We start from the raw sequence: 25,384 nt of genomic DNA, 5'->3' as shown, positions 1-25,384 counted from the left end.
GTTAGTGAGCATTTACCCTTTTTTCCAAGATAATCCATCTACCTGACAGGTATGGCATGTCAAGAAGATGATTAAACAGCATGATCATTACACAGGTACACCTTGTGCTGGGGACAATATAAGGCCACTCTAAAATGTGCAGTTTTGTCACCCAACATGTTGCCATAGATGTCTCAAGTTTTGAGGGAGCATGCAATTGGCACACTGACTGCAGTAATGTCCACCAGAGCTGTTGCCAGAGAATTTAATGTTAATTTCTCTACCATAAGCCGCCTCTGTCATTTTAGAGAATTTGGCAGTATGTCCAACCGGCCTTAACCGCAGCTGTAGCCACGCCAGTCCAGGACTTCCAGATCCGGCTTCTTCACCTGTCTGAGACCAGCCACCCGGACAGATGATGAAACTGTTTGCACCACGGAAGAATTTCTGCACCAACTGTCAGAAACCATCACAGGGAAGCTCATCTGCGTGCTTGTTGTCCTCGCCATGGTCTTAACCTGACTGCTGTTCGGCATCGTAACCAACTTCCACTGGCACGCTGGAGAAGTGTGCTCTTCACAGATGAATCCTGGTTTCAACTGTACTGAGCAGATGGCAGACAGCATGTATGGCATCGTGTGGGCGAGTGGTTTGCTGATGTCAACGTTGTGCCCCACGTTGGCGATGGGGTTATGCTATGGGCAGACAATCTACAATGAACCCAATTGCATTTTATCGATGGCAATTTTAATTCACAGAGATACCGTGACGAGTTCCTGAGGCCCATTGTCGTGCCATCCATCCGCCGCCATCACCTCATGTTTCAGCATGATAATACACGGCTCCATGTCACCAGGATCTGTACACAATTCCTGGTTGTTGAAAATGTCCCAGTTCTTCCATGGCCTGCATACTCACCAGACATGTCACCCATTAAGCATGTTGGGATGCTGTGGATTGACCTGTACGACAGCGTGTTCCAGTTCCCGTCAATATCCAGAAACTTCGCACAGCCAGTGAAGAGGAGTGGAACAACATTCCACAGGCCACAATCAACAGGCTGATCGACTCTATGAAAAGGAGATGTGCCGCGCTGCATGAGGCAAATGGTGGTCACACCAGATACTGACTGGTTTTCTGATCCATGCCCCTACCATTTTGTAAAGGTATCTGTGACCAATAGATGCATATCTGTATTCCCAGTCATGTGAAATCCATAGATCAAGGCCTAATTAATTTATTTAAATTGACTCATTTCCTTGTATGAACTGTAACTAAGTAAAATCTTTGAAATTGATGCATGATGTTTCTATTTTTGTTCAGTGTGCTGTATATCTACAATTATGGTAAATGATAGTATTTACACGTTGTTCCTTTCTGATGTCCAGTGTAATAATAATACAGTTCCTTTAGAAAGTATTCACGTCCCTTGACTTTTTCCACATTTTGGTGTTACAGCCTGAATTCAAAATGGATTAAATTGAGATTTTGTGTCGTTGGCTTACACACAATAACCCATAATGACAAAGTGTATTTTTTATTTTTCTAAATATGAGCAGTCATTGAATATTCCTTGAGCATTGTGAAGTTAGCCTGTACAGAATAAAAATATTCAGTAACATGCATCCTGTTTGCAATAAGGCACTAAAGTAAAACGGCAAAACATTTGGCAAGGAATGTACTTTATCTCATGAATACAAACCATTATGTTTAGGACAAATATAACACAACACATCACTGAGTACCATTCTTCATATTTTCAAGCATGGTGGTGGCTGCATCATGTTATGAGTATGCTTGTCATTGGCAAGAACTAGGGACTTAAATAAACGGAATAGAGCTAAGAACATGCAAAATCCTAGAGGAAAACCTGGTTCAGTCTGCTTTCCTACAGACACTAGGAGACACATTCACCTTTCAGCAAGACAACAAGGCCAAATATATACTGGAGTTGCTTACCAAGATGGTATTGAATATTCCTGAGTGGCCTAGTTACAGATTTGACTTAAATCTATGGCACTTCAACACTTGAAGATGGCTGTCTAGCAATGATCAACAACCAATTTGACAATGCTTGAAGAATTTAAAAAAGAAAATGTGTAAATATTGTTTAATCCAGGTGTGCAAAGCTTAGAGATTTACCCAGAAAGACAGTTGTAATTGCTGCCAAAGGTGATTCTAACATGATTCTAACATTGACTGAGAGGGTTGAATACTTATCTAATCAAGATACTGTATATTAGTGTTTTATTTTTCATATTTTATTGACACATTTTACAATTTTTCTTCCTCTTTAACATTATGGAGTATTGTGTGTAGATCAATGACAGACAAAAATTAAAGGGAAAAAAGGGTGTGAATAATTTGTTGATCCTGTTCACCTCCCTCCCAGTTCTGCACTGTGTACCCTGAGATCAGGTTGTAAACCAGCGTTCACAGTGTATGCCATTTCTCCTTCCATCCCTCCTCCCCTCTCTCTCTCCTTCTCTCTCTCTTTCTCCTTCTCTTTCTCCTTCTCTCTCTCCTTCTCTCTCTCTCCCTCTCTATCTCTCTCTCTCTCCCTCTCCCTCTCCCTCTCCCTCTCCGTCTCCCTCTCCCTCTCTCTCTCTCTCTCTCTCCTTCTCTCTCTCTCCCTCTGTCTCGCTCTCTCTCCTTCTCTATCTCTATCTCTTTCTCCCTCTCTCTCTCTCTCCCTCTGTCTCGCTCTCTCTCTCCTTCTCTATCTCTCTCTTTCTCCCTCTCTCTCTCCTTCTCTCTCTCTCCCTCTCTCTCTCTCTCTCTCCTTCTCTCTCTCTCTCTCTCTCCCTCTCTCTCTCCCTCTCTATATCTCTCTCTCTTTCTCCTTCTCTCTACTTCTCTCTCTCTCCCTCTCTATCTCTCTCTCTCCCTCTCCCTCTCTCTCTCTCCTTCTCTCTCTCCCTCCGTCTCGCTCTCTCTCTCCTTCTCTCTCTCTCCCTCTGTCCTTCTCGCTCTCTCTCTCTCCTTCTCTCTCTCTCTCTCTGTCTCACCTTCTCTCTCTCTCTCTCTCTCCCTCTGTCCTTCTCTCCCTCTCTTTCTCATTCTCTCTCTCCTTCTCTCTCCCTCCCTCTCTCTCTCTCTCTCTTCTCTCTCTCCCTCTGTCTTGCTCTCGCTCTCCTTCTCTCTCTCTCGCTCCCTCTCTCTCTCTCTCCCTCCATCTCGCTCTCTCTCTCCTTCTCTCTCTGTCCTTCTCGCTCTCTCTCTCTCCTTCTCGCTCTCTCTCTCTCCTTCTCACTCTCCTTCTTTCTCTCTCTCTCCTTCTCTCTCTCTCTTGTTCTCTCGCTCTATCTCTCCTTCTCTCTCTCTCTCTCTCTCTCTCTCTCCTCCTTCTCTCGCTCTCTCGCTCTCTCCTTTCTCTCCTTTCTCTCGCTCTCCTTCTCTCTCTCTCTCCTTCTCTCTCTCCTTCTCTCTCTCCTTCTTTCTCTCTCTCTCTCTCCCTCCCTCTCTTTCTCCTTCTCTCTCTCCTTATCTCTCTCCCTCTGTCTCGCTCTCGCTCTCTCTCTCCTTCTCTCTCTCTCGCTCCCCCTCTCTCTCTCTCCCTCCGTCTTGCTCTCTCTCTCCTTCTCTCTCTGTCCTTCTCTCTCTCTCCTTCTCTCTCTCTCTCTCTCTCTCCCCTCTGTCCTTCTCGCTCTCTCTCTGTCCTTCTCGCTCTCTCTCTCTCCTTCTCACTCTCTCTCTCCTTCTCGTTCTCCTTCCTCTCTCTCTCTCTCTCTCTCGCTCCTTCACTCTCTCTCTCACTCTCTCTCTATCTCTCCTTCTCTCTTTCTCTCGCTCTCTCCCTCTCTCCTCTCTCTCGCTCTCTCCTTTCTCTCCTTTCTCTCGCTCTCCTTCTCTCTCTCTCTCTCCTTCTTTCTCTCTCTCTCCCTCCTTCTATCTCTCTCTCTCCCTCCCCTCTCTCTCTCATCCTCATCTGTTCTCTCATCTCCTGGGCTGTAGATCTGGCAGTGTCGAGGCTTTCCACTAGAAGCCTATTAGCTGTGTGAGGGGAGAACACAGAGGATCTACTATGATAGCAGGTTGTCACTCTATTAGCTGTGTGAGGGGAGAACACAGGGATCTACTATGATAGCAGGTTGTCACTCTGCTCCCCTCTCCTTTATAACTGCATCAGTCATGCTGGCTTGGGGCTTGACTCAATCATCTTATTATGGCCCCATCTCAGCAGAACTGACAGACACACTCGCACACACGCACGCACGCACGCACACACACACACACACACACACATACTAATGTCAGTCACATTGACATGAATAAATAAATATATAAATGTGTACTGTTCAATCAGGCTGGACAGTACGGGGTTAACGTCAGACACAGCGTAGGACAATACCGGGTAAATGCTGAATAATTGCTAAAAGGACCAATGAACAAAACTTAGACCGCCTGCTGCTTGGGACTTCTACGTCTATGTGATGTTTTTTACTGTATGTTATTCCATGTGACCTTCAGCCTAAGCACTGCTGTCACCGATGTCTCTCCTCATTTCAGCTGTCACAATATTTCTCCACACTGATGTGATGTTCCACAGGCTCAGTGCAGCTATCCGCCCTCTGTCACATCACACAAGGACAGGAAACAAAAGACAGAAATGTTCAATTGTATTATGGTCATTATAGGAGAGGTATGATCTCCACCCAGCTAGTAGAGCAGCACACACGCACCATGGGATCTTAATGTGTGTGAGGTGGGGGGCTGAGGGGGGCTGCATGGAAACAAAAGGCTGGGCTTGTCTGCCTCCAGCCCCTCCCCATCCATCCCCCTGTAGTGTGACAGCCTGTGAGCAGAGCAGGGGAGGTGATGAGGCGGGTAGTGGGTTGGGCAAGGGGGAGTAGGGGTGGGTCAGGAGGAGAAGGGGTGGATCTGGAGGCGCCTGGTCCTCCTTGGTCATCCTTCGTGGTGGTGGGCTGATTAGATTAGGGCCGAAGTCTCCATCTGGCAGGCAGGCACACACAGGCAAGACTGTCTGGGGCCTGGCTGACTGGCTGGCTGGCCGGCTGGCTGTGTCCCCAGCACTCGTCAGCTCTGACACCTTTGACAGCTTCAGCAAACAGGTTCATTAAATGGCATTTCTTCCAGCTGCTTCTCTCTCTCTCTGGGCTTTGTCAAGCCTCCAATCTGCAGGGGCCCCTCGCTGCTTGTTGGTTTAAGTCAAGGCTTTGTTGTTCTGACATAATGTTTTGATGTGGGCTGTTTGAAGCGGAGGCTTTTTAGCCTGTGTTTTGTTGCTGGTGAGGCCTCTGGCCTGCACTGTCTGTCTTTAACCCTGTGGCCTGGCCTGGCCTGCATGCTCTCTGTTCCCAGTTATAGCAACATACAAGAGGAACCAGGAAGGGGTAATACATCCATGTAGACACAGCCTCTTCAGTAGTTTTTAATGTAGGCCATGCATTATAATAGTATTCTCTTGTAATTTTCCTCATCTTTCTTCATCCTGATCTGTTCACAATCTCTCCATTCATCTATCTTTCCCTCTCTCTACCGCTCCTTCTCTCCATCTCCCCCACCTCTCCCTTTCTCCATCCCCCATCTCTCCACCTCTCCCTTTCTCCATCCCCCCATCTCTCCCTTTCTCCATCTCCCCCATCTCTCCAAGTCTCCCTTTCTCCATCTCCCCCATCCCCCCATCTCTCCCTTTCTCCATCTCCCCCATCTCTCCAAGTCTCCCTTTCTCCATCTCCCCCATCTCTCCACCTCTCCCTTTCTCCATCTCCCCCATCTCTCCACCTCTCCCTTTCTCCATCTCCCCCATCTCTCCCTTTCTCCATCTCCCCCATCTCTCCCTTACTCCATCTCCCCCATCTCTCCACCTCTCCCTTTTTCCATCTCTTCCCATCTCTCCACCTCTCCCTTTTTCCATCTCTTCCCATCTCTCCACCTCTCCCTTTCTCCATCTCCCCCATCTCTCCACCTCTCCCTTTCTCCATCTCCCCCAACTCTCCACCTCTCCCTTTCTCCATCTCCCCCAACTCTCCACCTCTCCCTTTCTCCATCCCCCCATCTCTCCCTTTCTCCATCTCCCCCATCTCTCCAAGTCTCCCTTTCTCCATCTCCCCCATCCCCCCATCTCTCCCTTTCTCCATCTCCCCCATCTCTCCAAGTCTCCCTTTCTCCATCTCCCCCATCTCTCCACCTCTCCCTTTCTCCATCCCCCCATCTCTCCACCTCTCCCTTTCTCCATCTCCCCCATCTCTCCACCTCTCCCTTTCTCCATCTCCCCCATCTCTCCACCTCTCCCTTTCTCCATCTCCCCCATCTCTCCACCTCTCCCTTTCTCCATCTCCCCCATCTCTCCACCTCTCCCTTTCTCCATCTCCCCCATCTCTCCCTTACTCCATCTCCCCCATCTCTCCACCTCTCCCTTTTTCCATCTCTTCCCATCTCTCCACCTCTCCCTTTTTCCATCTCTTCCCATCTCTCCACCTCTCCCTTTCTCCATCTCCCCCATCTCTCCACCTCTCCCTTTCTCCATCTCCCCCAACTCTCCACCTCTCCCTTTCTCCATCTCCCCCATCTCTCCACCTCTCCCTTTCTCCATCCCCCCATCTCTCCCCTTCTCCATCTCCCCCATCTCTCCACCTCTCCCTTTTTCCATCTCCTCCCATCTCTCCACCTCTCCCTCTCTCCATCTTTCCTCTCCTCCTCCTCAGCTGCTCCCTACTACAAATGTTCTCTGAGCAGCCAGTCTGTCTCTATGACAACTGTTAGAGCCTGGGGTGGCTGATTTGTCAACCTGGGGCAACACAGGAAGGAGAAGCAGAGATGCCACCACCCCTCCCCCTACCTCTCCCTCCCTCGCACCCTCCACTTCTCACTCCCTCGCTCCCTAAAACCTGCCACCTTCTGCCCTTCACTCCACTTCTCTCCATCTAATCCACTTCTAATTGAGCTCCAGAGACTTTGATGTGGCAGGGAGGTCGAGCCACAGCTATTCCAGTGAGAAATGAATGCACCGCTGCCTCACTCCTCTCCTCTCCTCTTCTCCCCTCTCCTCTTCCTGTCCTCTCCTACCCTCTCCTCTTCCTGTCCTCTCCTACCCTCTCCTCTTCCTCTCCTCTCCTACTCTACTCCTGCCTGTCACTGTTTTAAATGAGCCTTAGCATTGGACCTAACATCCCCAGCCCAACATCTCACTCTGCCTCCCTCCCTAGTTCCCCCCCTGGACTGTCAGTCAGGCTCGAGCTACATCCCCTCTCTGTGTGTTGTGTTTCACCTGTTCTCTCTTGCACCCCGCCCTGGGTGGTTGTCATGTCTCTGTCTGTGTCCAGCTACACTGATAGGATGGGAATGTGTGTGATTGTAACCTGGGGAGACTAGGCCGCACCAAGTGCTCAGACAGTGTTGGGAGGAGGGAGAACGGGAGGTGTGTTAGGGGGATTTTTTTCACCTGTCACGGAGGCCTCTCTTAAACTCCCTCAGTAGACCTGCTGTCCCAGAGGTGCTGCACACTAATGATCCTTCTCTCCTCATCCCCCTCTCTTCTCTCTTTTGCTCACCCCCATCCTCTCCTTTCCTCTTCCCTCTCCTCTCTGTCTCTCCTCTTCTTATGTTGGTATTGATGTGTGTAACCCAGAGGCCTGTTCTTCCTGTTTTTTTACACCCTGGTTGCGTGTTGCAGACCACCTGAAATAGATATTAAAGACAGAGGTGAATCTGGGAAATAGAATGTTTAGAGACAATGGAAGTCTACAACCTAGTTGCAACAGTCTACAACCTGTGTTTGTCACAATGTAAACCATTTGTCTGTCTGGTCTCTTTCCCCTCCTGTTCCTTTCCTCCTCTCTTTTCCTCTCCTCTCTGCAGGTCCTGGCGTACTCCGAGGGTCTGCATGGTAAGTGGATGTTCAGTGAGATCAGAGCGGTCTTCTCCAGGCGATACCTGCTCCAGAACACTGGCCTGGAGGTCTTCATGGCCAACAGGAGTAAGCATCACGCACACTCACTACGTCCCAAATGCCACCCTATTCCCTATATAGTACACTACTTTGGACCAGAGCCCATAGTGCACTACATAGAGAATAGTGTGCCATTTTGTACACAGTCACACTCTGGTCTCAGATGTGTCCTGTTTGCATTCTGAAGATGATATTTTAATAAACTGCTTCTCTTAACCACTTTAACATAGTGTTGAGAATTGTTATTAATCGCGTTTTGTTATCTCTCCTCCCAGCGTCAGTGATGTTTAACTTCCCAGACCAGGCAACAGTGAAGAAGGTGGTCTACAGTCTACCCAGGGTCGGAGTGGGAACCAGCTATGGCCTACCACAAGCCAGGTAACTAACACACACACATATTTAAATGTTTAGCTCATGAAACATTTTGTTTCGTATTTGGCCTTTGCAATACTGGCTCCAGAGTAGTATTATGGGGTGCATTGTGTCCATATTATTTAGCAGGGTGTGTATTATTAGTCTCCCCATCTACCTCCTTTGTGTTGTGGAGAGTGGAACTGTCCCTGCCAGCAGCTGACCCTGCCTACAGCAGAGACATTTTTGTACTGTTTCAGAGGTCCACACAAGACATGACATAATATAGAACATTAATAGACAAGAACAGCTTAACCTCTGTGAAAAGACCCCTGGTGGCATGTCTGGTGGGGTAAGTGTGTGTGTGTGTGTCAGAGCTGTGTATAAATTGATTATGCAAATAATTGAGACTTTTCAACACATTAAAGTTTCTTATTAAAAGAACAAGTGATGCAGTCAGTCGTAGTATTTATATTACCCCTCTGACTGCAATGAAGAGCAAGACGTGCCGCTCTGATCTGGGCCAGCTTCAGCTTAACTAGGTCTTTCCTTGCAGCACTCAACCACACGACAAACAAAACTAGAGACTGCAGGACTTTTTGGAGTGTGGTGTCAAAAAAGCAGAGCATCTCTTTACTACAGAAAGACCTCTTCCCCTCTTTACAACCATTGAATCTATATGTTCTGGCCATGACAGTTTACAATCTAAGGTAACACCAAGTAATTTGGTCTCCTCAGCTTGTTTTTTTTGTATGATATCTTATACACAATTTTAGGCCCAGCTTTTGGAACTTGTCTTTCCTGAATATAGCCACTATATTGTGATCACTGCATCCAATAGGTGCGGATAAAGCTTTAGAACAAAGTTCTTCAATATTAGTAGAAATATGATCAATACATGTGGATGATCTTGTTCCTGTAGTGTTTGTAAATAACCTGAACAAGATTACAGGCACTGGTTACAGTGAGAAAATTCCTCTTGAGTGGACAGCTGAAAACCAATCAATATTCAGGTCCCCAAGAAAGTAGATCTCTCTGTTTACATCACATACACTATCAAGCATTTCACACATATTATTTAGATACTGACTGTCAGCACTTGGTAGCCTATAGCAACACCCCAAAAGAAAAGGCTTTAGATGTGCCAAGTTAACCTGCAACCACAACACTTCAATAACACTTGACATGAGATCTTCTCTATGAATTAGAGGGATATGGCTCTGAATATATAGAGCAACACCTCCCCCATTAGCATTTCTGTCTCTTCTACAGATGTTATAGCGTTGTATATGCTGTGTCATCAAATTAATTATCTATGTGAGTCTCAGAAATGGCTAATATACAAATGTTATCTGATGTTAGCAAGTTATTGATTTCATGAACCTTATTTCTAAGGCTACATACAGTATATTACTATGGGCTATTTTCAGCCCTTTCCTGGGTAGCTTATCAGAGATAGACATAATATGGAAAAGAGAAAACAAAGCAAGATAAAAAAATATACATTCAGCAGTCCATTAATCAGTTGGTGTGTGTGTGTGCTGCTATGAACCCATTGGCGTGGCTCTCCCATCCCTTCCAGGCTTTTGGGGGGAGAGTTGACAATGAACCTGTCATAGTGGATGTAAGCAATATCCCCACGCTCTCTGGCAGCTTTCATGGCTGGGATTTCCTCTTCTGCGCACAGCTTCAGGATTGTCCTCGTTGAGGAAGATATACATTCCCCTCAAGTTCTTGGCTCTTTCCAGAACAGCTACCTTGTCCTTGAACCTCAGGAACTTGACCACTATCAGTCTGGGCCTGTCACCTGGGCCGGTGATGGGTTTTCCAGTCCTGTGTACGTGCTCCACCTCAACCTTCCTGTGGTACATCTTCAGTTTCTCCAAGATCATTTTCCCCGTCTTTGTTCTCAGACTCCATCCAGGTCTTATGTGGAGATTCTGCAATTCCGTCCACAACCATGTTGTTCCACCTTGATTGTCCCTCAAGATAATCTGATTTCTCCGTCATTGTTACCATGGATTCACATATAGAACTGATGTACTCTATCAATGATTTACAGATTGCTGTCATCTTGCCGTTCTCCTGTTTAAACTCATAGCTGACCCTGGGAGAACTACAAACTGTTCCTCAGGTCTTGGACATCTCTGGTCAGGTTGTCCTTTCTTTAATTAGTTGACTCTACCAGTATTTGGACAAACACTTTGGTAGCATTGGTCATGGTAGCAACGTAGGTTACGCTGTTACTCCTCACATTTCCAGACAGGATAAGTCACAGGGAAGATTGAAAACAACAATAAACAGCAGGGTTCTAGCCAGCCACAAGCCCGGGACAATCCGTGGTCCCAGCCACAATGGCTAACCGCATCGTGGGCTGCATTCAAGCCGTCAGGAAAACCCCACTAGCTAGCAGCTAGGCTAACTGTTACGCCAAATAAGTCCTTAGACCCGGCCTTGGTCGGCAGGATCACTGAGAGTAGCAGTCCCAGCAACTGATGCAGCTGCATTGCAGGACCAAACTCAAAAAGTAGCTAGTTACTAAGAAACATTTTAATACACTTTCAAAAGAGCAAACGTTCCAAAACAACAAACCGAGCTCTCCCTCGTTCCGCGTTCAACAGGAAGTGAATCCCATTGCTCCCATCATTGGAATGAGTGGTCATTGACCCTGACTGAACTGATCTAATTCTCTGAGTTAAGTCTCTGTAGCACAGAGCTGCAGCCTGCCTGCCTTCCTGACCGCACAGTAAAATACACAGAAGGAGACGGAGGACAGACCCTTTACCATACCTACACCCTGTCATTAAGTACCACAAAACACACATCTATTGTTAGCAATCAGTTAGCTAGTGTTAGCCGTTGATTGGCTAGTGTTAGCTCTCTGTTGTTAGCTAGTGTTAGCTATAAGCTAGTGTTAGCGATTGGTTAGCGTTAGCTTTCAGTTAGTGTTAGCTATCGGCTAGTGTTAGCTATGAGCTAATGTTAGGTATTGACTAGTGTTAGCTAGTATTGTTAGCTATTGTAGTGTTAGGTCTTTTAGAAACAGCCTCCATCCAACTTTTGATTCTCCCCATGTGTTGAGTTGAAGTCACTTCAAGGCCTGCACGACTCTGACACTTTGGTCATGGCTGAAGAATGCTTAGGTCTCAAATGCTGATGAGGCTGTCACGCGGTGCCAGTGTGTGCTGCTCTGAGTTCTCACTGAATGATTGCGTGTCTGGGAGTTTTGGTCTTTAGCTGGTCTATGTGTGTCTGGTTGTGCACTTAGGTTTCTTGTGTACACTTACGAACCTCTTACTTAAACCTCATTGGTATGAATGATTCCTGGTAAAAGTAGTGCAATAAATAGGGAAAAGGGGTTCCATTTTGGACACAACCTAAGGTTTTTCTTCCTCTGTTGTTGTGCAGGCGTATCTCCATGGCGACGCCCCGGCAGCTCTTCAAGTCGTCCAACATGACCCAGCGCTGGCAGAGGAGGGAGATCTCCAACTTCGAGTACCTCATGTTCCTCAACACCGTCGCAGGTCAGCATCCCTTCTCCTCCCTTTGTCCTCCTCTCTCCTTTCCCAGTCTCCTCCTCTCTCCTCTTTTCCCTCCTCTCCCTTCCTCCCTCTCTCCTATGCCCTCTCCCCCTCATCTTGGATGGATCCATGTTGTTGTATTGAGCCGATCACCTCTTCTCTCCATACCCAAAATCTCATCATCTAGTATTCTACCATGATGAATGTAGTGTATGTTGTTGTTGACTGGCTGTTAAAACACCCCAGCCAGGACCTACAGGTAAGCTGTCTTTGTTTAAGGAGTCAGATGCTCTCTTCAGTGTTCAGTTCACTCCTAAGCAGTCGTACTGTTCGTAATGTAGGTAGTGTTCATGTGGAGGAATATGACTGACTTATTTGAAGCAAGAAAATAAGGAAAAAGGTAGCAAGACTATTGCAGATCACACATCCTCCAGGATAATTAGGGGTTGTGTGTGTGTGCGTGCGTGTGCGTGTGTGTGTGCGTGTGTGTGTGCGTGTGTGCGTGCGTGTGTGTGTGTGTGTGTGTGCCTCTTTGTCGCCTCTGAACTGTGACTAACTGGAAGACGAGAGTGCCTGCCGCACCACTCCTCTCTGAGAGGTGTCACATCCCTCGCTCGCTGCAGATTCATGCATATTTATATTTATCTGTGGCGTGAGTTCGATATGTTATTGTCATCTAATTAGATGTACGGCAGACAGAAAAACATGGTGGAAATTCATAAAAAATGTGTGGTAATGACCTGAGCTGCCGGAAGTGTCAGGGGAGTTGGGGTGGAAGACAGGAGGGAGATGGAGGCAAGAGGAGGAGGGGTGGTGGAGGAGGAAGAGAGGGCAAAAGGTGTTAACATGCAGCCAGTGCTCTTCTAATTAAACACTATTCTACTGTTATTAACATTCTGACATGTCAGAGTGTGTGTTGTGTGTGTGGGTATCATCCTGACACTTCAGAACAGGCTGGAACTCTACCCACAACGCATCTCCTCCCTATAACCTCGCACCCACCTCACACCCCTCACCAGTCTTTCCCACACCACCACCCTAGAATAACACTGGAACATCTACCCACACCACATTACCATCCCTATCCCGCCCCTACACTCTTACACCCTCACCCCTGTCTCCTCCATACACACTCACACACAGGACCCCCCTCTCCCTCCTACACCATCACCCCAGAACAGGAACAGGCTACAACCGTGGTAAATCTACTCACACCGTTATCTCTCCAAGCTAATGTCCGGGCTTAAGCTCAGTGGGCTAATGCAGTCTTGTGACATGCAGTCTGTCAAAGTAGCTCTGGGAATTAGCTGTGTGGATCACCCCGGGGCATGTGTGTGATTTTAGATGTGTAGCATCCATAACACCCTGCCCTTACCCTAACCCACTATCATATCATATTGTATCTACATTTACATGTTGGTCATTTAGCAGACGCGGTTGTCCAGAGTGACTTAAAATCGCATTAACCACTCTAACCCTAACCCAGCATCATAATGTACCATTCACAACACCCAGATCTAACCCTAATCATTCTAATTCTATCTATACATCACAGCAGCAGGAGAACCACCCTTCCATTAAACTACGTTAAACACTCAGCAGCCATCTTATTTTCTGTGGGAACTTCTGTGTCCTAATCAAGTACATTATCATTTGGGTATGACATGTTTCTGTCAGAGGAAGTAAGAGTAGCCCCCAGGGGCACACAGAGCCGAGAGGTTGGGGACAGATCAGAACATTGTAGAGCAGGGAAGCTAGAAGTTTGAGAAGCTTTCGGAGGCTGGTAGTTTGGTGAAAGAGCAGAACATTGCAGAGAGGCTAGGGGGTTGGGAGGATAGGAGGCTAGGTGGCTGGGAGTTTAGGGGGCTGGGAGGTTTGGAGGCTAGGGGGCTGGGAGGATGAAAGGCTAGAGGGATCAGAGGATGAGAGGTTAGGGAGCTGGGGGGATGGAAGGTTGGGAGGCTAGGGGTCTGGGAGGCTAGAGGTCTGGGAGGCTAGAGGGTTGGGAGGTTGGGAGGCTAGGGGCAGTGAGGATGGGAAGATGGGAGGCTAGGGGTCTGGGAGGCTAGGGGGCTAGGGGCCTCAGAGGATGGGAGGTTAGGGGGCTGGGTGGCTAGGGTGCTAGGAGGATGGAAGACTTGGGAGCTGGGGGCTGGAAGGTTGGGGGGGCTAGGAGGATGGGAGGCTAGGATGCTGGGAGGGTGGGAGGATGGGAGGCTAGGATGCTGGGAGAGTGTGAGGTTGATGGTGGTCTCCTGTCTCCTGTTTGACTGTCTGTTGTGTTTTTTTCTGGTAGTGTGTAATACTGCTCTATAATCAGTTGTTGATATCACACCATCACACCCATAGTTCTGTTCTCTGATTGGACCAGCTCATATTAGTGTCTTCTGATTGGACCAGCCCATAACAGTGCTTACTTATTGGACAGCCCATAGCAGTGTCTTCTGATTGGACCAGTCCATAGCAGTGTGAAATCAGAGAGGACTTGTGGCGACTTGGACGGTTGAGGAGCTCCTTGTGGTTCTCATGGCTGAGTTAGGGTTCCATCTGAAAACCATTTTCCTGAAGAGGAAAACTAAGCTCTCACATCTGGCAACCCTCAGTACAGCTGCATGTGGGCACCGCCATGACTGAGGTATCCATGGTAACCTCCAACGGCTGTCCAATCAGGAGGTTAGCCTGTCGGTGTCACATCAGGCGTGTTCAATGACAACACGGTGACCAGGAGAACAGTTCTATATCTCCGTAATTACATATATAACACAGAATACATATACACACTACACATACTACATATACACACTGCACACACTACATATACACACTGCACACACCACATATACACACTGCACACACTACATATACACACTGCACACACCACATATACACACTGCACACACTACATATACACACTACACATACACAGTACATATACACAATACATATACACACTACACACACAAACTACATATTCACACTACACACACTACATATACACAGTACACACACTACATATACACACACTACACATACTACCTACACACACTGCATACACATACTACATGTACACACACACTACATACACACACTACATACACACACTACATACACACTACATTACACACTACACACACACACACATACACCCATTGCTCCTAACCATGGACGTTTTCATTACAGAGACCGTTTACGAAACAAACAGAAGCCAACCGAGCAAAACGAGAGTTTCTATTGGTCAAATTCAGATAGGTCCCTCCCCGTTTCATTTGGTTTGCTTCCGTATAAGAAACGTTGAACCCCAACACCAGACTGGCCTAATATACTCATCAGGATCATGCAGAAAAAGGAAGAGCACACCAACACACAGACACACAGTCAATCAATAATCAATCCCATTGATTTATAATGCCCTTATTACATCAGTGGATGTCACAAAGTGCTGTACAGAAACCCAGACTAAAACCCCAAAGAGCACGGTGGCTAGGAAAAACTCCCTAGAAAGGCAGGAACCTAGGAAGAAACCTAGAGAGGATCTGAGGGGCTGTCCAGTCCTCTTCTGGCTATGCTGGTGGAAATTATAAGAGTACATGGCCATTAAGGCTAGATTGTTCTTCAAGATGTTAAAATGTTGATAGATGACCAACAGGGTCAAATAATAATCACATTGGTTATAGAAGGTGCAACAGGTCAGCACCTCAGGAGTAAATGTCAGTTGGCGTTTCATAGCCGAGCATTCAGGTCGAGACAGCAGGTGTGGTAGATAGAGCGAGAGGGATAGAGGGGGTCGCAACAGTAGTAGCAGGTCCGGTGAACAGGTCAGGGTTCCATAGCCGCATGCAGAACAGCAGAAACTGGATCAGCAGCACGACCAGGTGGACTGGAGACAGGCAGAGCCAGGAGTTTCCAGGCCAGGTAGTACTGAAGCATGGTCTTAAGGCACAGGTCCTCCGGGAGGGGGAAGAGAGAGATGGGAGAATTAGAGTGAGCATATTTAAGATCACACAGTACACCAGATAAGACAGGAGAATTACCCCAGATAGGACAGACTGACCCTAGCCCCCCGGTACATAGACTATTTCAGCATAGCTACTGGTGACTGAGACAGTGGGTGTCGGGGAACCCTGTGTGCCAGGTCCGACGATACCCCCTGACATGGCCAACCAGACAAGATATAGCCCCACCCATTGGTCAAACAACAGCCCCCACACCACCAGAAGGATATCAACAAACCACCAACTTACTACCCTGAAACAGTGGCATGTCTTCATGGATGCCAAGGGAAGCTAGGCATCCATGAATTGACCAAATAAATAAATAATAAATGATATATCGTCTCTCAGTGCATCTCTGTCTCTATATGTGTAGCCCATATATCTGATAGATGGTCTGGTCCAAAAGAGTAGGATATTGTTGCCACCCGTAGCATTGAATGCAAGGGAAGCCACCAAGGATTTGATAAACAAATAGCCAATCACCATTGAGCTCAACTGTGAATGTGTCAAGGGAAGCTAGTTTGGATTTGGCTTCACACCAATCACATTGCATACAGCCAAAAGTCATTGACAGAAAAAAATGTAATTGTTGCATCTCATCGTGTTATTGTCCACCTGTGGCTAGATAGCTAGCAAAAATGGGCCCTTTCTTAAATTAGCCATGAACGGAGATGGGGATTTGGACTTGGTTTTACTTAATTCTCCATACTGGCCAATGATTGTAATGTCGATTCTGACTCAACCATAAATTCATACATTGTGCCCCTGCCCGGAGAGGATGGAAGTTCAATATGTAGCTAGATGTAGAAGGCTAATGTTAACTAGCTGGTTAATCGTTGCCCATGAAAGGAAGTTAGGCTAGCAAGCAGGCATTTTAGCCTAGTAGTCTAGGACAACAAAAACTAAAAGCGTGTACTGTATGACAGAGTCATAGACCATTTCAGAAACATGAAAGAGAGGAGGATGGCATTGGCGGTTTTCTACAAGTAGGGTGAGTCAGCACCCTCATACACACACACACACACACACACAAATCAGTACCATGGACATACACATTATATTTTGCTTAGGTTGATTGGACCTTTTAGTTGTCACTGTATTCTTTTTTAAATGTTTTATTTCCCCTTTATTTAACCAGGTAGGCAAGTTGAGAACAAGTTCTCATTTACAATTGCAACCTGGCCAAGATAAAGCAAAGCAGTTCGACACATACTGTACAACAACACAGAGTTACACATGGAGTAAAACAAACATACAGTCAATAATACAATAGAAAAATAAGTCTATATACAATGTGAGCAAATGAGGTGAAATAAGGGAGGTAAAGGCAAAGAAAGGCCATGGTGGCAAAGTAAATACAATATAGCAAGTAAAACACTGGAATGGTAGATTTGCAATGGAAGAATGTGCAAAGTAGAAATAGAAATAATGGGGTGCAAAGGAGCAAAATAAATAAATACAGTAGGGGAAGAGGTAGTTGTTTGGGCTAAATTATAGACGGGCTACGTACAGGTGCAGTAATCTGTGAGCTGCTCTGACAGCTGGTGCTAAAAGCTATTGAGGGAGATAAGTGTTTCCAGTTTTAGAGATTTTTGTAGTTTGTTCCAGTCATTGGCAGCAGAGAACTGGAAGGAGAGGCGGCCAAAGAAGGAATTGGTTTTGGGGGTGACCAGAGAGATATACCTGCTGGAGCGCGTGCTACAGGTGGGTGCTGCTATGGTGACCAGCGAGCTGAGACTAAGCATAGGTGTTTTGATGATGTGCTGAAATAGTGGAGGCAGCTCCTGTTTTCGTTGCGACTTTGCGCTAACTTTCCGGTGTTCTACATCAATAGTTGTTTAGTAGTCCGAAAATGTCGGACAGATGTTGCTCTCTGGTTTTGTGATGAATTTATTCTGCCACTGTGTATTTTTATTGTCTCTGCCTTTAGGCTTATATATCACAGTGTCAAGGCATATGAACTAACAGGTTATAGAGCAAACAATGCAATTATCACAGCACATAGGTTGTAATATGGCATTTTTTCCCTGGCTTGGCTTTACCAGTGATTTTACCCACGCACTGCTACTGCCCTGAGACAAGGCAGAGTATAGCCCACGAAGATCTCCCCCACCACACGAGCCCGAGGGGGGCGCAAGACCAAACAAGAAGATAAAGTCAGTGACTCAACCTCCTCAATTCGAGTTTCGCGAAAAAAGCCTGGCACGACCTGATGCACCCCTCTTAGGGACGGCATGGGAGAGCACTCGTAAGCCAGTGACTCAGCCCCCGTAATAGGGTCAGAGGCAAACATACACATACACACACACACACACACACACACACACACACACACACACACACACACACACACACACACACACACACACACACACACACACACACACACACTCCCACACTGCTCCCATACTAATGCCTCCCCACAGAGAGCAGAGTGAGGACTATTTTAGCGGTGGTGTCACCCTCCCAGACAGGAAGTTAGTCTGTCAGAAACAGGAAGCTGGCCTGAGAGGAGTCTGATGGAATGCTCTACTGGAATGTTGCATGCTGGGTCCCCAAAGTAACCTAAGCCCCGTGTGTACCCCGCAGTTCTCCCCATGCGCCCTGCAATTCTCCCCCTCATACATCCTCCCCCGCCCCACCTCACCCCCTCCTCTTTCTGCTCACAGAACTTCTCTAACAGATCTCTGTCTGTCTCTCTCTCTGTCTGTCTGTCTGTCGGCCTGTAGGGAGGACTTACAATGATCTGAACCAGTACCCGGTGTTTCCCTGGGTTCTCACCAACTATGAGTCCGAGGAGCTGGACCTCACCCTGCCGGGCAACTTCAGAGATCTCTCCAAGGTACTGTCATTCTGTTATACACCCTGTAGGACTGGAGGAGAGGGGGGAGTAGAGGAATGATGGGGGAAATTGGGGAGGAGGTGTAAGGACAGGAGTGGTGAGGGTCTCAGTCGGCAGGGGGATTTCCATATTAAGGCCCATGCAGGCTGGAAGAGAAAGCCATCTTGACTGGGAAACAATGCAGACATCATAATGCAGACATCATGTGCTCAGTCTGAACCCAGCGCTGGAATGTAGAGAAGGAGCTGATAGTTTAACATCCTAAGTGTCTCCGCTCTGTTTGGTACTGTATCACCTCAGCACATAAACTGAATGTTCTAGTGTCTTTGCTCTGTTTGGCATGGTACTGTTCTCAACTATCAACAGTAGGAGAGTTTTAGGTGTCTGTATGATGAGGGCTTCTGTCCCTGTTTAACTTCCTAGCAGCGCTCTCTCGTTCTCTCTCGCTCTCTCTCGCTCTGTCAACTCACAGACTCACTGACCTGAAAACAATCGCATTCCTGTCTGAGCTTTCCTTCTCTCTCACTCTGTCACACCCTCCTTCCCCGGTTCCCGCTCTTCCTCAAAGTGCCGACTCCCTGACTCTCTCTGAGCTCCGTTTTCACAAATGTGAAAATATACATTTTCACCTCAGATCCCAGACAAGTGTTTGCTAGGGAGGAAGCAGAGGGACAATTAGGTAGGCAGGGAGGGAAGGAAAAGCAGGAAGGGGGAAGGAAGGTATGGAAATGAGAGAGGTTGCTGAACTCACGATGAAAACAAGAAATAACTCCGACTAAAGCACCCTGGTAGGTATGTGTACTGATGTCAGTGAATACACTTCCCTCCTAACAGATGTCTATAAGGGTCGTCTCCTCTCCACCTGGTTCATAGCAGTTTCACCCAGCCAGTCTAGAAAGTCACTGTGTGAATATTTCTACTCAGCCCTGTTGGTGATCCAGTGTTCACTCTGGCAACTTTCCTGTGTCTTCCTGCTGTCGTTTTAGCTAATGTAACCCTGTGGCAGATTCAGTCTGTACACAGCCAGGTGTGTGTGTGCATGTGTGAGAGAGAGAGCCCGAGCCCTCTGGCCTGTGGAGACAGTTATGTATTGTAATGTATTCCAGTGACATCCTCCCATGCTGTTTACAGGCTGAGCTGCCTTCATTGCCTTGAGTTCACAGGCCTCTCTCTCCTGACAGTTGTCCTTGGAACCCCAGGGCTCACACACACCTCCAACCCCAGGGTTCCTACCTCCAGATGCACCAGAAAGCGAATTGAACTGGAATGAAGGGGCTTGAGTTCTCACACATATAATCAGATTAGACAAAGAGCAGGGGAGAGAGGAAATAGGGAGGAACTCGGAGAGAGAGAGACTGTAAGTGTTCTGAACGGAGTCATGTAAAACCACCAAACCACTAAAACATCTGTGCATCCCAAATGGCACCCTATTTCCTATATAGTGCTCTACTTTTGTAGGGTGCTGGTCAAAAGTAGTGCACTATGTAGGGAATACGGTTCCATTTGGGAAGCAACGATTTAGTGATATTTTGTCCTCTGACTCAGCTGCTCACACCATGGGGTCACGTGACTACCAATCAGGAAGTGGGTGCCAGTACCAGCAGGCTAAATGTCCTTTAGCTCCTGGATGATACGCCACTTAATCCTCTCACACACCTGAAATTTACCTGCTGATCAGCCAGCCAGTCATCCGTGTTAAATCCAACTGAACAGAGTGTTCTCTGCCTCAGGGCCACAGTGGCGCATTCCTACTGTCAGATCACAGGGAGACACACAAACACACCCAACCATACACACACCCCCTCCATGTCAGCGGTACAGTGGTGTGGTGGAGCGGTTCATTAGGTTTTAATGATTATTTCCTGGTGACTGACAGGTGGCTGATGGGAAAGGGAAGCTCATCTCCTCATAGCTGTTAGTTGATGGAGTGGAAACGCTGATAATCCTATATGAAGGCATACTGAGCGTGTTCTGCTTAACAATCTAGAGGTTTATCATGGCTGTTGTTCTACCTGTTTTTGTGTGTTTCTGATAGGAAGTAACTCTGTCAAAACCTCTCTTAGGGAGAAACAGCCAAAGCTGTGAAGTGACAGCAGACATATGTACCTGATCTACTTTACCTCCTAGCTACCGTTATGAAATGGAGAGGGAGCTTGTCCATACTGGTCTTCGGACCTGCAGCCTTATGGACCAGAGCCCTTCACGTTTTCGATGGCTCCAAAGCTAGCTCACTTGGAAGAGAAATTATATTTACATTTGGGTCATTTAGCAGACTTTTTTTTATACTGGTGGGGATCAAACCCACAACTCTGGCATTGCAAGCACCATGCTCTATCAACTGAGCCACACAGGACTCTAGTATGCACATATGTGTGCATATATACAGTGCCTTCAGAAAGTATTCAGACCCCTTGACTTTTCCACATTTTGTTTACGTTACAGCCTTATTCTAAAATGTATTAAATAAATTGTTGGCCTCAGCAATCTAAACGTAATACCCCATAATGACAAAGTGAAAACAGGTTTTTAGGAATTTGCTCCAGGTTTTTTAAAATTTGCTCCGGGTTTCCTCCAGAAGTGATGCTTGGTATTCAGGCAGAAGAGTTCAATCTTGCTTTCATCAGACCAGAAAATCTTGTTTAGTCCTTTAGGTGCCTTTTGGCAAACTGCTGTCATGTGTTTTTTACTGAGTGGCGGCTTCCGTCTGGCCACTCTACCATAAAGGCCTGATTGGTGGATGCAGCAGAGATGGTTGTCCTCCTGGAAGGTTCTCCAATCCCCACAGAGGAACTCTGTCAGAGTGACCATCGGGTTCTTAGTCATGTCCCTGACCAAGGCCCTTCTCACCCGATTGCTCAGTTTGGGCAGGCTGCCAACTCTAAGAAGAGTATTGGTGGTTCCAAACGTCTTGCATTTAAGAATGATGGAGGCCACTGTGTTCCCAATTTTTTTGGTACCCTTCCCCAGATCTGTGCCTCGACACAACCCTGTCTCAGAGCTCTACGGCTAATTCCTTCGACCTCATGGCTTGGGTTTTACTCTGACATGCACTGTCAACTTTGGGACCTTATATAGCCAGGTATGTGCCTTTCCAAATCATGTCCAATCAATTGAATTCACCACAGGTGGACTCCAATCAAGTTGTAGAAACATCTCAAGGATGATCAATGGAAACAGGATGCACCTGAGCTCAATTTTGAGTCTCATAGCAAAGGGTCTGAAAACTTATGTAAATAAGGTATTTCTGTTTTACATTTTTAATACATTTGCAAACATTTCTAAAAACCTGTTTTTACTTTATCATTATGGGGCATTGTGTGTATATTGATGAGGCAAAACATTTATTTAAAATCAAGTTGTATTGGTCATGTACACATGGTTAGCAGATGTTATTATGAGTGTAGTGAAATGCTTGTGCTTCTAGTTCCAACAGTGCAGCAATATCTAACAAGTAATATCTAACAATTCCACAACAAATATTTAATACACACAAATCTAAGTAAGGATTGGAATAAGAACATATAAATATATGGATTAGCAATGTCAGAGCAGCATAGGCTAAGATGCAATAGATAGTATAGAATACATTATATACATATGAGATGAGTAATGCAAGATATGTAAACCTTATTCAAGTAGCATTATTAAAGTGACTAGTGTTCCATTTATTAAAATGGCCGATGATTTCAAGTCTGTATGTAGGCAGTAAGGATGCAACGGTACAGTGGGCCCACGGTTCGGTATGTATCACAGTTTGTGGGCCACGGTACGGTTTCGGTATCTTTATATTTAAGAAAAGTGGGCGCTGGTACGACTCTCATACAGGGGACGAGTTTGCAACCTGGGGGCAGCCCGTCAAGAAGTCCAGGACTCAATAGCACAGGGCGGGGTTGAGACTCAGGGTCTCAAGCTTAATGGTGAGCTTGGAGGATACTATGGTGCTATGGTGTGGAATGCTGAGCTGTAGTCAATGAACAGCATTCTTACATAGGTATTGCCGGCTCAGCGGGCTCATCGGGCTTTCATGCCTCTGCAGGATCGCCAGGCTCCCCTGCCTCAGCCAGCTCGTCAGGCTTTCATGCCTCTGCAGGATCGCCAGGCTCCCCTGCCTCAGCCAGCTCGTCAGGCTTTCATGCCTCTGCCGGATCGCCAGGCTCCCCTGCCTGAGCCAGCTCGTCGGGCTTTCATGCCTCTGCCGGATCGCCAGGCTCCCCTGCCTCAGCCAGCTCGTCGGGCTTTCATGCCTCTGCCGGATCGCCAGGCTCCCTTGCCTCAGCCAGCTTGTCGGGCTTTCATGCCTCTGCCGGATCGCCAGGTTCCCCTGCTTCCACTGGCTCGTCAGGTTCTCATGCCTCTGCCGGATCGCCAGGCTCCTCTGCCTCAGCCGGTCTATCAGGTTCCCATGCCCCAGCTGACTCGACAGGTTCCCATGCCTCAGCTGGTGTGACAGGTTCCCATGCCTCAGCTGGTGTGACAGGTTCCCATGCCTCAGCTGGTGTGATAGGTTCCCATGCCTCAGCTGGTGTGATAGGTTCCTGCGCCTCAGCTGGTGTGATAGGTTCCCGTGCCTCAGCTGGTGTGATAGGTTCCCGTGCCTCAGCTGGTGTGATAGGTTCCCATGCCTCAGCTGGTGTGATAGGTTCCCATGCCTCAGCTGGTGTGATAGGTTCCCATGCCTCTGCTGGTGTGACAGGTTCCCATGCCTCAGCTGGTGTGACAGGTTCCTGCGCCTCAGCTGGTGTGACAGGTTCCCATGCCTCTGCTGGTGTGACAGGTTCCCATGCCTCAGCTGGTGTGACAGGTTCCCATGCCTCTGCTGGTGTGACAGGTTCCCATGCCTCAGCTGGTGTGACAGGTTCCCATGCCTCTGCTGGTGTGACAGGTTCCCGTGCATCAGCAGGGGTGATCGGTCCGCTCCTGATCCCCGAGTTCGTGGCCTTTGACGCCGTCCTGTGGCTGGAACCGTGCGTCGGGGAGGGGGTACTGTTCCGTATACTCCCTCTCGCGTCTCTAGGTCATAACTAGGGAAGGGTTGTTACATTCATTTGCATTCTCTGCTTAGTTACTAGTAGCAAATCCTATTGATGTTAAGAGTTAACAAAGAGAGTTAACAAAAGTTTTTGCTGAAAGGTTTGTTTATGTCGTAGCAAAGGTTAGCAATGCAGCTAGCTAGCTGTGCAGCCAAACTCTCATAGACTCTGGAGATTTAGTGGTGCTAGTCATGCATATCACCCTTTACTGTATCAGTGTTTTATAGACTTCTACCAAACTTCAGAAAACATATACCACGAGAGAAACCACCCAAACGAAGAACTCTGAAGAACTAGATTGTAGCTGTTCAAGATGCTTCTTCTGACAAGCCCAGAGAGAAAACAAGTTTGACTTCTCCTGCACTGTACTATGATGTAATTTCCTTTGAAATATAAAATGCAGTATGTGTGTCTCCTTGGGAGTTAGCCTAGATATTACCACACTAACTGCAGAACGCTCTCTTTCTCTGCGTTTCACACACTCACAAACACACACACACGCTCCTCTTGGATCCTCCACTTTGGGGTCTCTACTCTCTGCAGTCAGAGAATGATCCTAATTACATGTGATGAGTGGTTTATCGAGTGTAGCATGTGACAGCCCTATAATCCAGCAGCTAGGTTTGATCATGTCTTGTTTGGTGGTGGAGGTAGGTATCACTAGGTCAGGTGTTATTTATGGCAGTGAACTTAGAAGGAGCTAAATGCAGAGCTGTCTAAAGCACTTGTTTTTATTGTCTCCTTATCATGTCCTGTATTTACATAATCACCTGATAATAGGTAGTGGGTGATTACTGTGTGTTAAAGGAATGGTCGAGGATAAGGTTTGTTGTCACTATACTACTCCAATAACCAGCCACAGAAGGGGTCCCATATGGCACCCTATTCCCTATGTACTGTAGTGCACAACTTTTGACCAGGGCCCTATATCCCCGTCTCCCACCTTGTATCTATTTTAGCACATTAGCTTGCTAACATTAGCATCCAACATTAGCATTGATAGTTCCATCAATTAACCTTAAGTAAATTAGTTGTTAGTACAATCAACACACTTGACATGCCTGGTTGCTTTAAAGTGTGTTTATGTCAAGAAATCAATAAAATACCACACTGTAGCAAAGTTATCTAGGTAGCTAGCTGTCGCACATCAACAACAGAGAAGGTCAGAGTATAGCCAGAAATGGATGTTGTCTTGTTTGCGTGAACTATCCAAACATTTTTTGTTACCCAAATGGACCCTGGTCAAAATCAGCATAAAATATAGGGAATAGGGTGCCAGGTTGCTGGTGCTGCATGCATGTGAAAGGCTTAGAGCTTAGAAAGCTCTTATGGCCACTTAAGACCCAACACTATCTACCATGTTAACAGCTTTTTAATGTCTTACTAATGAGCTAGTTCAGCAGGCTCAGGGTCTCAAGCTTAATGGTGAGCTTGGAGGCCCCCCATATATATTTATAGGCTAAGAGCTGTCTGTGAGGGTGACAGAGGAAGCCGATAAGATGTAATGGACAAGACACACCATAACCAACATTAGCTGTGCGCAGTAGATCACCTTCTGAGTGTCGAGGAATGGTGGCGATTTTGTAGAATAGTCTGGAAATTCACAGAAAATGGCAGCAGATGTTATGTGGTCAGAGGCGATATGACTTCCATCTGCTACTTTTAACCATTTGTCGGTGAGGTTTTGGCCTTAAGATACGACATCCATCCTGCTGCTGGGTTTAGTGGAAATATTCATATTGACCGTATTTGGGGTT

The 25,384-nt window shown here is 46.9% G+C and overlaps 1 protein-coding gene across 5 annotated transcripts in view; it reads left to right on the top strand.

The window, feature by feature from the left end:
- Positions 1-25,384, top strand: part of LOC135546348 (neurobeachin-like) — a 334,302-nt gene that overhangs the window by 253,721 nt on the left and 55,197 nt on the right. For all 5 annotated transcript variants that reach the window (XM_064974700.1, XM_064974698.1, XM_064974697.1 and 2 more), the window contains 4 exons: positions 7,801-7,918; positions 8,167-8,269; positions 11,651-11,766; positions 18,485-18,597. In XM_064974700.1, the coding sequence (XP_064830772.1) occupies positions 7,801-7,918; positions 8,167-8,269; positions 11,651-11,766; positions 18,485-18,597 (450 nt within the window). The remainder of the gene's footprint in view (positions 1-7,800; positions 7,919-8,166; positions 8,270-11,650; positions 11,767-18,484; positions 18,598-25,384) is intronic.

Source organism: Oncorhynchus masou, chromosome 9, assembly GCF_036934945.1.
Source record: "Oncorhynchus masou masou isolate Uvic2021 chromosome 9, UVic_Omas_1.1, whole genome shotgun sequence".
NCBI classification, from domain to species: Eukaryota; Metazoa; Chordata; class Actinopteri; order Salmoniformes; family Salmonidae; genus Oncorhynchus; species Oncorhynchus masou.
Note: the sequence above shows the minus strand (reverse complement) of the source record. Positions and strands in the feature narration are given on the sequence as shown.